The sequence below is a fragment of the Myripristis murdjan genome, chromosome 3 (assembly GCF_902150065.1).
Source record: "Myripristis murdjan chromosome 3, fMyrMur1.1, whole genome shotgun sequence".
In the NCBI taxonomy this organism is placed as follows: Eukaryota; Metazoa; Chordata; class Actinopteri; order Holocentriformes; family Holocentridae; genus Myripristis; species Myripristis murdjan.
In genome coordinates, this window is record NC_043982.1 from 2469181 (window position 1) to 2483278 (window position 14098).

Sequence of the window (14098 nt, forward strand, 5' to 3'; positions counted from 1 at the left end):
GCTGTTGACAAGGCGCGCATTATGTATTTCTGTCACAGAGATTTATAATCCTCCCTAAGAAGGTGGGTAAACTCTTTTCCTGAAAATAAAAAGTGTGTAAACAGTATTTCAGTGGGTTTACCCTCCACTACATCCTTCTTCTCGGCACTTTGATCTAAATTGGACCCTTGGGATCCCAACAAAACATTCTGGGGAGCATGGCTGCCACGTGTGTTTTTTATTGTCTACTTCTAAGTGGCTGTTTTGCGAGGCCTCCTAAGTGAGCACAGCAGCCGCGTATGGACAGACAGGTAGAGGCGGACATCTGTCTGCATTCATCTGTCTGTCTGTCAAATCAGCAGCCAGAAGAATAAAAAAGAAAGAATAAAAACACCGACTCACACACACACACACAAAGCAAAAACAGCCTCTGTTGTCGCGCCAAGACAATGTCTGGAATCAGTTTACACCTAGTTATCCACTCAAGTCCATCATCACTGTTTTACTTCATTAATTAAAAGCATGGATCAGGGAGGGGCTGGCCTCTGCTATGGGGGAGCAAGTACAGACAGGAGAAAAATACTGCCCAAAAGATTTTCACAGCCCATTAGAGGTATGATGGATAGGTAAAAACAGAAAAGACCACTCGTTTCTGTCTGGGCAACCTCCCCTATGAATATGGAGCTATTATTTTCCAAAGCAGACTAGAGGAGAAAGCAAAGTATGCAGCTTGCAGCCAGCAGGCCTGACTAAACGGGTTGGGGGGGTAGAGAGAGAGTAAGAGAGAGAGAGAGAGAGAGAGAGAGAGAGAGAGAGAGAGAGAGGATTTTTCCTCTTTCAATTGAAGCTAGAGAGCTGATGGTTTCCTGAAGTAAACTGTGGCCTTTGGCTGCCTGCCCAATCATCCACGGTGGCAGCTTTCTGCCAGTTCTGACTCTGTGTGTGTGTGTGTGTGTGTGTGTGTGTGTGTACGTGGAGACTCCTGCAACACTCCCAGAGTTTCAAAACAGAGGCTGTAAAGTAGACATTTTTGCTGCAAAGACTTGGGCTGTCTCCCTGACACTGGAAGGGGATTACCTTCAGTGGAAAGGTAATCCTTTAACAGTGAGCACACTTAACAGTGAGCTTAATGTATATCTGCAACATTAATTTAGCACTGCTTAACCACTAATTGATTTATTATTAAGGTGTTCGCCACCTCTCAGTCACTGCTAAGTGATATGCTGGGATGTGATGAAGCCTTTCTAAATGACTCAGAGAATACACTGTTAACTGACAGTATAATTCATTATTATGTCACAGTTAATGTATTCATCATCGTTGTGGTAGCCCATGGTAATTATAAGAGTGATGAATTGTGCAGTATGGATGTTCATATAAAGAAGTAACATGGGAACAGATCAGTGGTTGTGCTCTATGTTGCTCCTGCTAATTAGACTAATCATGCGGCTGCGTTTGCTTCTCCATTGTGTCCAAGAGATAATTCATGAGATCCTGTCATTTTTCTTGAATATGTATTGTCTTCATCTTTGTTGCTAAGCACGGATCACTGTTGTGTTTCTGTACCACTCTTTCTAGAGATCAGTCGAACGTTTTTTTTTTTTTTTTTACTTGGGTTTTCTGTTGATGGAGGTTGACTTTCTGTAGGTGGCGCTCTTTTGTTTGTCTGTTTTTTGGAGAAGACATGGTACACGGTGCCCCCTAGAGAAACCAATCACTACTCAAAATCACTCTCCTGTTCTGCCACTTGAGTTTATGTAATGTCCACTTATGTAGTAAAATTTGTATTACTTAATGTATTGGAAAATATGTCACTGAACTTCCTAAAACAACTTTTTTTCCCCCTTTTTTCCCCCGTTTTTTACAGTCATGTAAGCTGCAACAAATTGCCCTTGCAGGGACACATAAAGTTGTCTGAATCTGAATCAGAATCAGTCCTAGTAGCTACCACTGCACCACTCCAGCCTAACAAACTGGAAACAGAAATAGCATCACCTCCTGTGCAGCAGAGGATTTTTCCCAGGAAAGAGCTGTCACCCGCTGACTGTTTGGAGCAGCAATTGTAAAAGCTGTCATGAACTGGATGCAGGTTGAGTCACTATTGTCAATTACAGTGACAGGGTGGGGAACGACAGTGTGTCCTTGTATGAAAATGTCACATTTCCAAATGGATGGCATTAATAAACACTATCTGGTCTCCTTCCTAGATTGAGTCTCTATGGCAGCAGCTGATGTCAGACCAGGCAGTTGAGACACATTAGAGCAGCTGCAGATTCATAAGCAATGAGCCTATAATAGCCTATAATAAGAAAAGGAATCTCTCTCTCTTTCTCTCTCTCTCTCTCTCTCGCTCTCTGTGTCTCTCTCTCAGCCTCTCTCACACTCGCACACAGCAGATAGCGCAACAGCTTGTACATTTGCAAGTGAGCTGCAGATGAAAGGCAACGCTACTAACTCACCTTTTATATTCCTCGCTCGCTCTTCACACCTCAGGAGACGATACTCTCTCACTCTCTCTCTCTCTCTCTCTACTCTGTCTTTTCTCTTTCCTTCTTCTTGTAACACCCCTCCCTCCACCCCTCACTATCTCCTGCTGTCACTCAAAGCCAGCTCCACTGAGATGCTCCTGGCTCACTCTGTAGCTCTCTCTCTCTCTTAATCTCAACTGGAGAATTCCCAGATTCTCTAAACACCCTCTTCTCTCGTAATCATCATCATCATCTTCATCACCATATTCATGCTCCTCTTAGCTCTCATTCTAGCCATGATTGTTTGGATAAACTTAATTGCAAGTCTAAAAGGGAACGCCTGGCCTGCTCCTGCTGCCTCTCATATCCATCTTCATCATCATCATCATCATCATCATCATCATCATCATCATACTTCCCAACAGTTCTCATATTCCTTTTTTGTAGTTCTACCATCTTCCTCCCCCCTTCATTTTCCTCCATATCATCATCAGAAGGCAATATGGCACCAGAGAGAAGCAGCAGTCAGACATGGAGAGCTCCACAAACCCACTTCATCCCAGAAACCGTCAGCATTTCATCAGTCAAACCCCAAATTCAACTTGCCCTCTTGCATTTTTCCCACACAACAAACTGAGGGTACAGCCATCCAAGCATCACCTGACATTTATGGCTGAGACATTGATCATCTCTACTGCAAATTAAGGCAAAACACTTGACCTGAAGTGTGGAGGTTGAATACTTTACAGGGCAACTGTAGAATGTACTTTTTTATGTCATGTCTCACGATTATATTGTCAGAGGAGTTGGTGCCTCTGCTGGGCTTGGAGGATGCTTGTAATGCACCACAATGCACTTCAAGTGAACTGCGACTGAATCCAATTAAAATTAATACGCACTTAATATGCCATGTAAAATGAATAGCCTTTGTACTCTTAGAAAAACGTATTAGCGAATGCACAGCCAGTAAACATCAGCCCTGCAGACATGAAAGGGAAAAACGACAAAACGGTCCACTAACCTGCTGACGGGAGCTCTGAGGAGCTGAGTGCACTTGACTTGTTTCCTCTGTGGCCGCAAAGTGGCGCGGATCTGGCGCTCCACAAGTGCGCGCTATCCGCATATTGGATGAGAGGGGGAATCTGCAGTGGCCTAGTTTAATCCCAGAGAGGCAGCGGGATGGGGAATACAAAAGCGCGGTAGGTGGGCAGGTTGTTAAACTATGACCTCCGGTGAAACAGCCACACAAACGCCTTCGTTTATGTTTTTTTTCCCCTGCTAATAACCCGCATCATCTCTCAACTTAGTCTACATCAGTTTGTTACCAACAGAGACGTTTGTCTTGTCAGTTTGACAATGTGATCACACTCAGTCTGTCACTTTTTGACTTTTTGGCCACTTGACCCTCCACTTCATCCCTGACGATAAGCCGTATCAGATCAATGGGGTGTTTTGCGTCTCTCACTATCGCACTGGCCACGGTGGAGACTGCGCGCCTCAAGCCATGAGAGCCGGCTTTCTTTTCCAAGTCACATTCATCTGTGCATTTCACTTCCAGCTGGATGTATGTGCACGGCGCGACCTCGCAGTGGGACTTCAGCCGAGCGAGAAACGCATGTGGAACCAAGTCGGGGGGGTTGCAATGATGAGGGCTGGAGACGGACGGCTGCTATCAGCGCGTACTAACCGGTGGTCTACTTACCTTCAGCCATAACGCCGTGGCGGTCACCGTGGGTGCATGTGTGTCTGTGAGAGAGAGACAGAGTGTCCAACTGTCCACCGCACCCACGCCGTGACAAGATCTGCACGGACTGCAGCCTCTCCAGCCCACGGCTCCCACGCACGCACCGCAATGACCGATCTTTACCCAAGCCCACCTGTGGCTCGCAGCGGCCAAATTACGCACGGCAGCGGAGAGACACCTCGCACTATACTGGGGATGCACCCACAATATACCTTCAACACACTTCAAAATCCCCCCCGCCCGGCACACACACCTCAACCCCCCCACCAAAAAAAAAAAAAAAAGGTGTTGGAGAGTCCACGGAGACCTACCGACCTGTAGCATATAACCCTTGTCTCGCCGTGGAGCCTCTTAGACGTGCAGGTCTGGGCAGAGCAGTGATGGAGCGGACCGGGCGTTCATGTGTCAGCCGGTGCTGGAGCGCAGAGACGCGGCCATCTCCTCTCCGTGGCGCACGGCGCAGCGCCGCCTCTATTTACTACAGCTGGAGGGGAAAACACGCCCACCGTGGGGGGGTTGGCTCCGATATGGGAGCCCTGATCTGCTCCTGGGAACGCTGTCATGTTGCCGTGCTACATATTAATATATGGACAAAACAATGTGCGGTGTTTTATGTAATAATGCCCTTAAAGACAAACCACCTTTTCAATAATATACATTTATACATATATAGAGACGACTTTTCTTGAGCTCTTAAGGTATTATGGTACATCTATAATATTCCTATGATACCTACCATACATACCTGTAGGGGTATGTATGGTCGCTGTAGTCAGTGTTTATACTGACGTTATCTGACTTTCTATTTTTAATCTGCTCAAGCATTCCTTTTATGTTGCTGTAAAACTTTAATAGGCTGTGGAGGGCATTTGTATAGGATCTAACTATGTTTGTGATATTTATAGCGCGCGCACACAGGCGCGCACACACATACATACATACAAGTATATGTGTGTGTGTAAATAGATAGATAGATAGATAGATAGATAGATAGATAGATAGATAGATAGATAGATAGATAGATAGATTTGTTTTTGAAGGGAAGGACCATCATGGGCAGAATTTAAAACTGGTGACTCGGTGACTCCCCCCCCCCCCCTCTCGGTGTGTTCTTGATTGTGTTTCACGCTCTGTTGAAGCTGCCCCTAACGGTAAATCACTGTAATCTGCCTATGATATTATTATAAGGACTCACAGGGTGCCTGCGCTGCGTTACTCACTAAACTCTGACGGCTTATTTGTGCACTTCATTTTGTAAAGCCTTGATAATATGGAACAGTTTGTGGCAATAAAGCCCAATAAACTGAACTGAATGATTTTGCAGTTATTCTATTGGAGGTTTAACTCTTAAGGTCACACTGCGCTTCTCCTGTTGCATCCTGTTTTCACGCTGTTTGTTTGTTTGTCTTCATTTATTTATTTATTTATGTGGTATTCATGTGGAATTTCCATAGTATAGCTTATTAGTACAGCTTAGTTCATTGAACTTTGCTGGCAAGACTTACATGAGTATATTGCCAAGCATACATTCAAACATGGATGAAATAGACAGAGAAGTCAAATGAAATCAGATTCAGGAAATCAGTTCAATAGATTCATCACATGAAATATTCCTTTAGAAAAACTGTAATAGCCCATAAAATACTTGGAATAGGCTTCATGTTCTCCTTAATGGCAAATTTAATAGCAGTTCATACATTCAAACATGAACTCTCTAATCCCAAGTTTCAATTCACTCTGTTTGTTTTAGTGGCATGAATATTAAATGAGCAATACTGCCAGAGCATCTAAATAAAATGGAATAAAAATAAGAGCAGCAAAGCACTGGTACATAATAAGAAGCCTGTGTGTCTGTGCCCCCCTTGAGGCGTGCCATGCCTGACCCTGGCATCATGGATGCTGCTGTCAGGTCTCTCTCGCCGACTGGATCCTCTGTCACTCCGGATCAAACACATAAACATCCTTTGTACTCTACTCTGGAAAAATCTGCATTGTTCTAACAGAAAGCCACTGTAACAGCCCATAGTAATTCCACACTGACAGTGTGCCCGTGGCATTCAACATTGAGTTCTCACTCAAGCGACCTTGTTGTATTTTGTAGTATTTTCTTTATTATTTCATCACCATGATATTCCCAGCATGGCTCACTGTTGATGTGTTTGTAGTGTCCCTCTTGAATTTATTGCAGGGTTTCTGTCTCATCTGTGGGGCAGAGCCAGTTGTAGAACTGCAACAGAAAACCTTGACAAATCCATGACAAGAGTTCAACCGTGCAGCGACTGACACCCAGGAGCCACGCCCTCCCACTCCATCTTTGCATTTCTGCTGCTGTACTCGCACACGCATGCATGTCAAGCCGCCTTTTCTCCACACACTGTCACGACAGTCAGAATACGCCCTCTAGTGTCAGTCATTCAGAACTGCTGAATATGTCACGATAACTTCACTAACCAACCACTTCTCATCCGCTGTCACAGGGGTTACAGAGACGTGTGGCGTTAGCAGAAGCTCGTGCTAGCTAGCAAATGCAAATATAAGGTATCATTAGCTAGCAGCTATTTTAACGGTTTCAATTAGGGACTGGGCACGAAAAATCACCAAATTTTGCACAGAAGTCCAGTCCCATGCCAGATTTCCTCAGCTGCAAATGTAACATAGTTAAATAGGTTTAGGTTAAATCCTGCTAAAAATGTGAGGACTACACCACCTGCTGTCATAAATGTGTACCTGCAACGAGAGTTGTGACGGAGAATTATGGGTAATCGTCAATGCACCGGAGGATTTGTCTGAGGTAATGTGTCTTCGTAGCTTCAAAAGCACCTAAAAGTTAAACTGGCTTTGTTTTGGTTGTATATTATTTATCTTAGGATAGGATTCAGTCACCATGTTTTTGTTAACCACTCGTTTTTACTACATATAAATATTGAACAGTTTTAGACATGCAGGTGGATTGTTGTTCATTTATTTACTGTGTATTGTGTGGAAAAATTCTTGTTACAGAAATGTTATTGTTCAATGAAAAATACTTAAAAACAGGTAACAGTCCAGAGATTGAAAATTGTATATTTTTAAATTTTATTGTATTTATTTTCCTTGAGAAAGACAGATTTTTCTATTTTGTTTCTTTTTTTTTTATGTACATAAAACCACTATACGATCACTAAGACTTATGGGTAATCCTCAATGCACCGGAGGATTTGTCTGAGACTGCGCATGAGCTGTGTGTCCACAAGAGCTGACCCGTTGCCTGTATTTTCCTTTGTCAAACCCAGGTGTGGAATACATCTGCTCTTACCAACACTCCGAGAGCTTCATTTATGCAGAAGACATTACACACAGGTCGCACAAACACAAGCCAGTCGTCCTGATGGTGGCGCTACAGCAAGCCTCTAAATTTCAAAACTCTGAAAATTTATAATAAATCAACCATATGTGCTACAGCTTTGCAACTTTCATCAAAATGTAGCCTCAATACTGAAGAAACCTTTGTAAACTTTATACTTAAACATCAGTTTTTCACTTATGGAGCAAATCAATCATTGTTCAAAACAAATTACCAACATCTCCATGCTGTCTAGATGCAACATGTGGATTTTCAGATTTTTGTCTTGATGACTGATTGATGATGACTTTTTTTTTTTTTTTTTTTTTTTTTTTTTTACAGTGGTTTGAAATCTGCCTTTCCATGCATAGGCGGCTGCGATCATGTGACCGATCAGTGAGATAGAGCACTGTCCTTCATGCCAGAAATTGTGAGTTCAAGCCTCAACCGATGCAAAATGCACATTAGAATGCCACCTTTCTTTTCATCTTCTTATTCTCCACTTGTTGCTCAGAATTGCCTAAATTTGCCTAAAATTGCCGGCCCCGACCATTGCTGCACAGCAGCTATAATTAACATCAACATCTCACATATACCTAAATCGTCAAATACGATAATATCAACATGGTAATACGTTCATTTTGCTGATTTATTTTGTTCATTCTCAGCTTACCTCTTGCTAAAAATCTATTTTCCTTCATGACTTCGTGTTGGGTGTCAGGTAAATGTTGTGGCTCAAGTTCAGCATTTTCAGTGGATGTGGAGAGTCGCTGTTGATTGTCGTGAACGGTGGAAAGGCGTCCATTCCAAAGCAGCCCTGTTCTGTGGCAAAGCTAACACAGAGATGGCTTGGAAAACAATCTAAAACACTGCAACCTGAGCGTGCACACGTCAAACAGAACTACAGCCGTGCAAAAGAACCGAGTCAGAGTATCACGATAGCACTTTTCACGATCCTGTATCGATTCTCCAGCCCTTGTATCTACAGGATATGTGTTGTTTGTGCATTTCATTTTCATATGATGTTATACACTCTTTATTGTTTTAATAAATTAGATTGTTTTAATCAAATTGTTGTCAGTCAGTTTGTCACCAGATTTTTGTGACTGTGTTATCAGTTGGAGTCATGTGATTGGACAAGAGACATTCCATGATCGCTGAACAGCGCTGGGAAGAGTTGCAAGGATTTGCGTTTTATGTATCACTTCACTTTACAAGTGACCTGTAATAACTGTTATTACGTTCGTGGCTATGATCTATGTAAGTTAACTAGCTTTGTTCCAGGGTGAAATGTGGTGTCAGCACTTTCAGAGCTGACATCCCAAGTTTCTTCATCATCAGTGCAGCCTCCCCTCCACCAGCCTGTCTCTGTGATGGGACCCAGCAGTGGCTTGGCGCCTGTAGTTTGAAAATCACTGATCGAGAGCCTGAAGTATTAATATGATTCAAAACTATTCAAAACTGTCTTCCTTTTTTTGGATCAAAACTGAAGTACCATGTCGTGCCATGCAGTGATTCTCCATTACTGATTAAACTGTCTCAACCACAGTCTCATTTGTTTACAATAAATACCAGATATCCCAGTTGTTTTGATGGTGATGTATTGATGTTTAGAAAGGATGCCTGGTGGAGCTCCACACCTCCCAGCTGATGGATGCCTTGTGGATTGCAAAACCCCCACAGAGTGTTCAGGGAGGGAGCTGAACTCTTAATCCTGCCCGTTGCAGAGCCATGCTCGACTTGCTGAACTTGGTAAACACTTCCTTCTTTTCTCTCCTTGCGAGGCCACAGTCAGATATACATAACAGCAGGTCTGGAGCTGGCAGATACTCAGTCTTGCCCAAGGACACATCAGCAGGATTCACAGACAGACGGCCCCGCTGAACAAGAGTCTTTCTAACAACCGTGCCACCCTAACACATGCCCCAGTTGAGTGGGCGCTGCACCCCACAATAGCCGGGCCTTGTGTCTCAGGATAACACAGCACGTGGATTAAAGAGAGGAATTATCAGCGCCGTTTGGCAGTTTACCTAATAAAGCCAGTCACGGTGGCATGCTCCAGTTAATGAAGTGGAAGAAATACCACGCATGCCAAGCTGATTTGCATGAAATTGGGCTCCCTGTGTGCCACCGGCGCTTCCCTCCTGTCATCACACTGCAGCGGAATAAAACAGGCTGCGTGTGTGTGTATGTTTATGGAACAGGTTGCTCCGATCGTTTCATATCGTTCTGTTGACGTCCATTCATTTTGCTTTACATAAACAGCTGCTTTTGGAGGATGTTAATTCCCAAAGTGTCGCCCAGTGATGAGGGTTAGACCAAGATGAGCAACTGATATTGACTTTTATGAAATACTGGACACGGACCAGCGTAATCCAACCGATTTGATGTCGGTTTCTGCAGAAATCTGCGAAATCAAATTGTGTTTTTGTTTTACATTTGATAAGCGCTACTTAATTTAAAGGTGCACTACGCAGAATTGATGGCTGATTGAAGCACAGACCGTTTTTAGACTGTGGGATGAGCGCACACTGTATCAGGCCAAAGGTGAGAACCATTTAGAATCAATCTTCCAATGTCATGTTTATTCCACCAGTGGAGTCTAAAAGGTTCTCATCCTTGGGACAGAGACCTCTTACGATTCAACCGTCTGATTTTGGGTTTACAGTCGTCCCTCGCTATAACGTGGTTAGCGTGGCCTCACAGTTTCGCGGATTTTTTTTAGTGCAATTTTGCATGCTTTTTTTTTTTTTTTTTTTTTTTTACAGCGCATTGTGTTCTGCGTCCTGATTGGCTAAGGGACTGTAGACCATTGTCAATCAATCTCCTCCGTGCCGTGTCTCCTGTACAGTACAGTACAGAATGGGTTCAGCTTGCCAAATTTACATAAATTTTCGATCGCTATAATACTGGACTTATTTTTCTACGAAGGTTTGAACTTTGAGAGTTTAAACAAGAGAGAAAAGTGAGAAAATGTTAATGCCTGTCTGAGAAAAGTCTATAAAGTGTGTAGTGAGGGGTTTTACAGCCTTAAAACATCTAGAATAATTGTAAAAAATAAAGCTGACTACTTCGCGGATTTCGCCTATTGCGGGTTATTTTTAGAACGTAACCCCCGCGATAAACGAGGGACCACTGTATTCCACAATTTTTTGTCAGTTGAGTCTAAAGGGTCTTCACTTCATTGCAATGCACCTTTAATTTTTATTTTTTCTTTATTTAATTAATATCTCTGCTTAAAGGTGGCCAGTATTCCAGAGTTCCCCTTCCACTGAATTGATGTGGTGGGTCGACTTGCCACAAAGCTGTGAATCCTTCTAATAACTGGAATCGTCTGGGTTTCAGTGAGGAGTTTTATTCCCCCACGATGAGCTAAATGCTGTTTCCGAGGCTTTTCCACCCTGACAAGAATAAAATACTGTTTGGGATGTCGGAGATCCCCTGCTGCAGAAATCTACAAAGACTAAATTGCACTTGAAAATTGGGCATAAAATAGCACCTTCCAAATAGACACACTTATTATATTTATAATAGTAGTAGGCATCAAGATAGATGAGTGTGTGAATAAAGGCCGACTTCAGCATTCAACCTGCACTCATTACAGATGAGGCGCTGCTTTGGCACCGCTGTTGTTTTAGCAGGAGAGGGATTATCCCCACTGAAATGTTGGCTTTCACTCTCTTCTTGCTCCCGGGAAAAGGTAAACATCTCTCTCTCCCACCGGGTCCTGATGAAAGGACATCTGAGTTCAGCCCAGCATTAACGCTGCTACAGTCTCTTGTCTGTAAAGCAGGCGATAGAGCACGGCTCCAGCACCTCCACCTGCCAGCGGCTTCACACGGACTGCACACATCTTCCCCAACAGTCTGGGGAAAGCATCAGCTGGTGTTTTATATGTAGGAGACTCTCTCTTTTCAACATCCAGGCCCACATGAGGAGCTGAACTTGGATTTTTTTTTTTAAGCACAGAGATTTGTGGTGATAATATTTCCTGCCTTTAGAGATATGTTTCAAAACTTACAAAAATAGCAAGAGAAATGTTTCTGAGACTGTAAATATCACTAAAAACACCTTTCGAATGAATGTCGTCTAGATGTACAAATACATTTTTTATTACAATTTCAGATTTCACCTTTTGGAAAAAATATGGTACGACGTACCTCCTGAGCCACGCCGCACCTTAAGTCCCCCGTTCACCCCGGGCTGAAGGCTTTTCACACTGGCACAGTCCCGGCACATTCCAAAGTGGGCTAGCCTTTGGCCTAGGGCTCGCTGGCCGGCTCTGAAGCAGGGTTAGCCCTGAGATTATCCCTGAAAAGTCAGGGTTAAGATCTGTGGTGTGAGTCAAGGTTAGAAAAAAAGGTTGGAACAGCCGTAGTGGAATAGTTTTGAAAAGCAACAGAATGTTTGCTGTCCAATCAAAACTGTGCTACAGGCATTCTGGACTTTAACCCTTAGCTTTGATTTTCTAGTGTGAAGCAGGATCCTGGCTTAGTAAGTACACGTGTGAATCTGTGGCCTGGGCTACAGTTAGGCCAGGCCAAGGGCTAAGGCACCCAAGTGTGAAAATGGCTGCAGTGTACCTTTAAGTATTTCCCTGAGGCAGACCTGTTCCTAGGTCAAAACATTGCAATAATAGTTTCAAATGGAGCTCCAAAACTTCAGTTTGTGGTCCACGGCTGCAATTTACACCCTCAAGCATGTGCCAAAGCTCCTTTTATGAGCATGTAAGCTTGCCAGTGATGTAGTTGTGCTTACTTTCACTTAAATGAAAAGCTAGTAAGAATGTTTACAGGTCTCGTCACACAAGTGCCTTTAAATGCATCTCAGTCCAATTAAATGACTTTGTTTACCCACAGACAGCAGGCACATACTTCAGGCACCTTCCAAATAGACACACTGGCAAAAAGAAGAAGCTCACTCATTGTTGTGCCAGTGGCACGTTTTGTGGAAAAAGAACATGAGGAGTCACAGGAAACCTAACTACTACACAACGAAAACTTTAAAACATGATGTCACTGCTACTGCTACAAGGAAGTGTGCTACAGAAAATCCTCTAGTAATACCATGCAAGATTAAAAAATAAAGGCGGATGAAGTCAGTAATTCACTGCTGAGTACAACAGCATTCAATAAAAACCTGCAGATTTTTCATTAGGGAAGAAACAGGATAAATCATGGAACCTGCAGCAGTTCAAATAGGGATAGGGCTCGGCAACAACTTCTGACTGTTAAAGCAGGATTTGACTGATATGACTTTCTGACAAATGTGTCTGGCTTGAAGCTGCCGATAGCTGGTATTTTGTGGTGATAGTCAACATTTTCAACAATTTTAAATTTGACAATTTGCATGCCAAAAAAAAATTTCCATCATAATATTATTTTTGCCAAGAGCAGAAAAGAGTGGAAATGTCTCTGAAACAGCATTTAAACATCATGAGGCACTAAAAGTCTCCACTGAGACTATCCCGACTCAGAATCATTACATTCTTCTGGGTCGGGATAGTCCTCCCATTATGTGCTGGATACTGGCTGGATGCTCCACATGCTAACTGTTAGCCTACTGCCATTGAGGTGGACTTCCCCCCAGCTAACATTTTTGAGTATTACTACCTTAATCCACTCAAAGAAGGTTTAGCATCACTTTACAAGTGTGATGTTGTTAGAGGGAGCTAAGCATCTTCTATTCCTCTGCTCGCCTTCTATCTCACACATTTCATATACCTGTAAGGCACCTGCCAGCCATGGTCAGCATTTTTTTTTTTTTTTTACACCATTTCATGCTATAAAAATCCTGCTCCACATCATCAAAGTCCAACTTTGTTTCTATAGCAAGTTGGGTGGAGTAAGGTGGCTGTTTTTCAGAATGTTAGCTGGGGGGAAGTCCACCTCAATGGCAGGAGGCTAACAGTTAGCATTTGGAGCATCCAGCCAGTATCCAGCACTCAGTAACAATGAGAGGAAGAGAGAAACACTACTGTCCTACAGAACAACTGGGGGGTGAAATAATATCACATTTTTTCTAAAAAAAAAAAAAAAAAAAAAATGGGTGAACTGTCCCTTTAAGGTTTCATTGCAGGTTTTACAGACTGACATCCTGAAGCTGATATACCAGCAGACCAGAGGATGAAGTCGAACGAGTTGCAAGTTGACCACTTGTGCACTCCGCCTGTCCTCAAATATTTTCCTCTAGCAAAGTCACAGCATCTAGAATCATAGAGGGGGGAAGCAAGGCTTTTTTTGTAAACGCCCTGATCCTTCAGGCAGAGCTCAGAAAAGAAGTTTGATCCTGCCGCTATCGGGGCAGCGGGAGAGACTAAAGTCCTGAGAGCGCGCGCAGGCAGAGCGAGTCACACTGAGCTCCATTCAGTTCCCACAGACTCCTGGAGAGGTTTGTTGTTTCAAAGATCAGCTTCCTCCCCGCAGCCCCTCAACTGCATCCTCCCATCCGCCCGCTCGCTCTCTCTCTCTCTCTCTCTCACACACACACACACACACACACCCTTACTGTCTGCCTTCTGTCACAGAGATGTGAATACAGATATTTATTCACACAACTGGTGTCAGCTGCATGTCCTGTCCTAAT

General features: G+C 43.4%; 1 protein-coding gene across 1 annotated transcript in view; it reads right to left on the reverse strand.

Moving 5' to 3' along the window:
• Nucleotides 1-4619, reverse strand: part of cemip (cell migration inducing hyaluronidase 1) — a 174073-nt gene extending 169454 nt beyond the window's left edge. The window contains exon 1 of the mRNA XM_030048402.1: nucleotides 4507-4619. Within this exon, the coding sequence (XP_029904262.1) occupies nucleotides 4507-4515 (9 nt within the window). The 5' untranslated portion in view covers nucleotides 4516-4619. The remainder of the gene's footprint in view (nucleotides 1-4506) is intronic.
• Between the last annotated feature and the right edge of the window lie 9479 nt (nucleotides 4620-14098).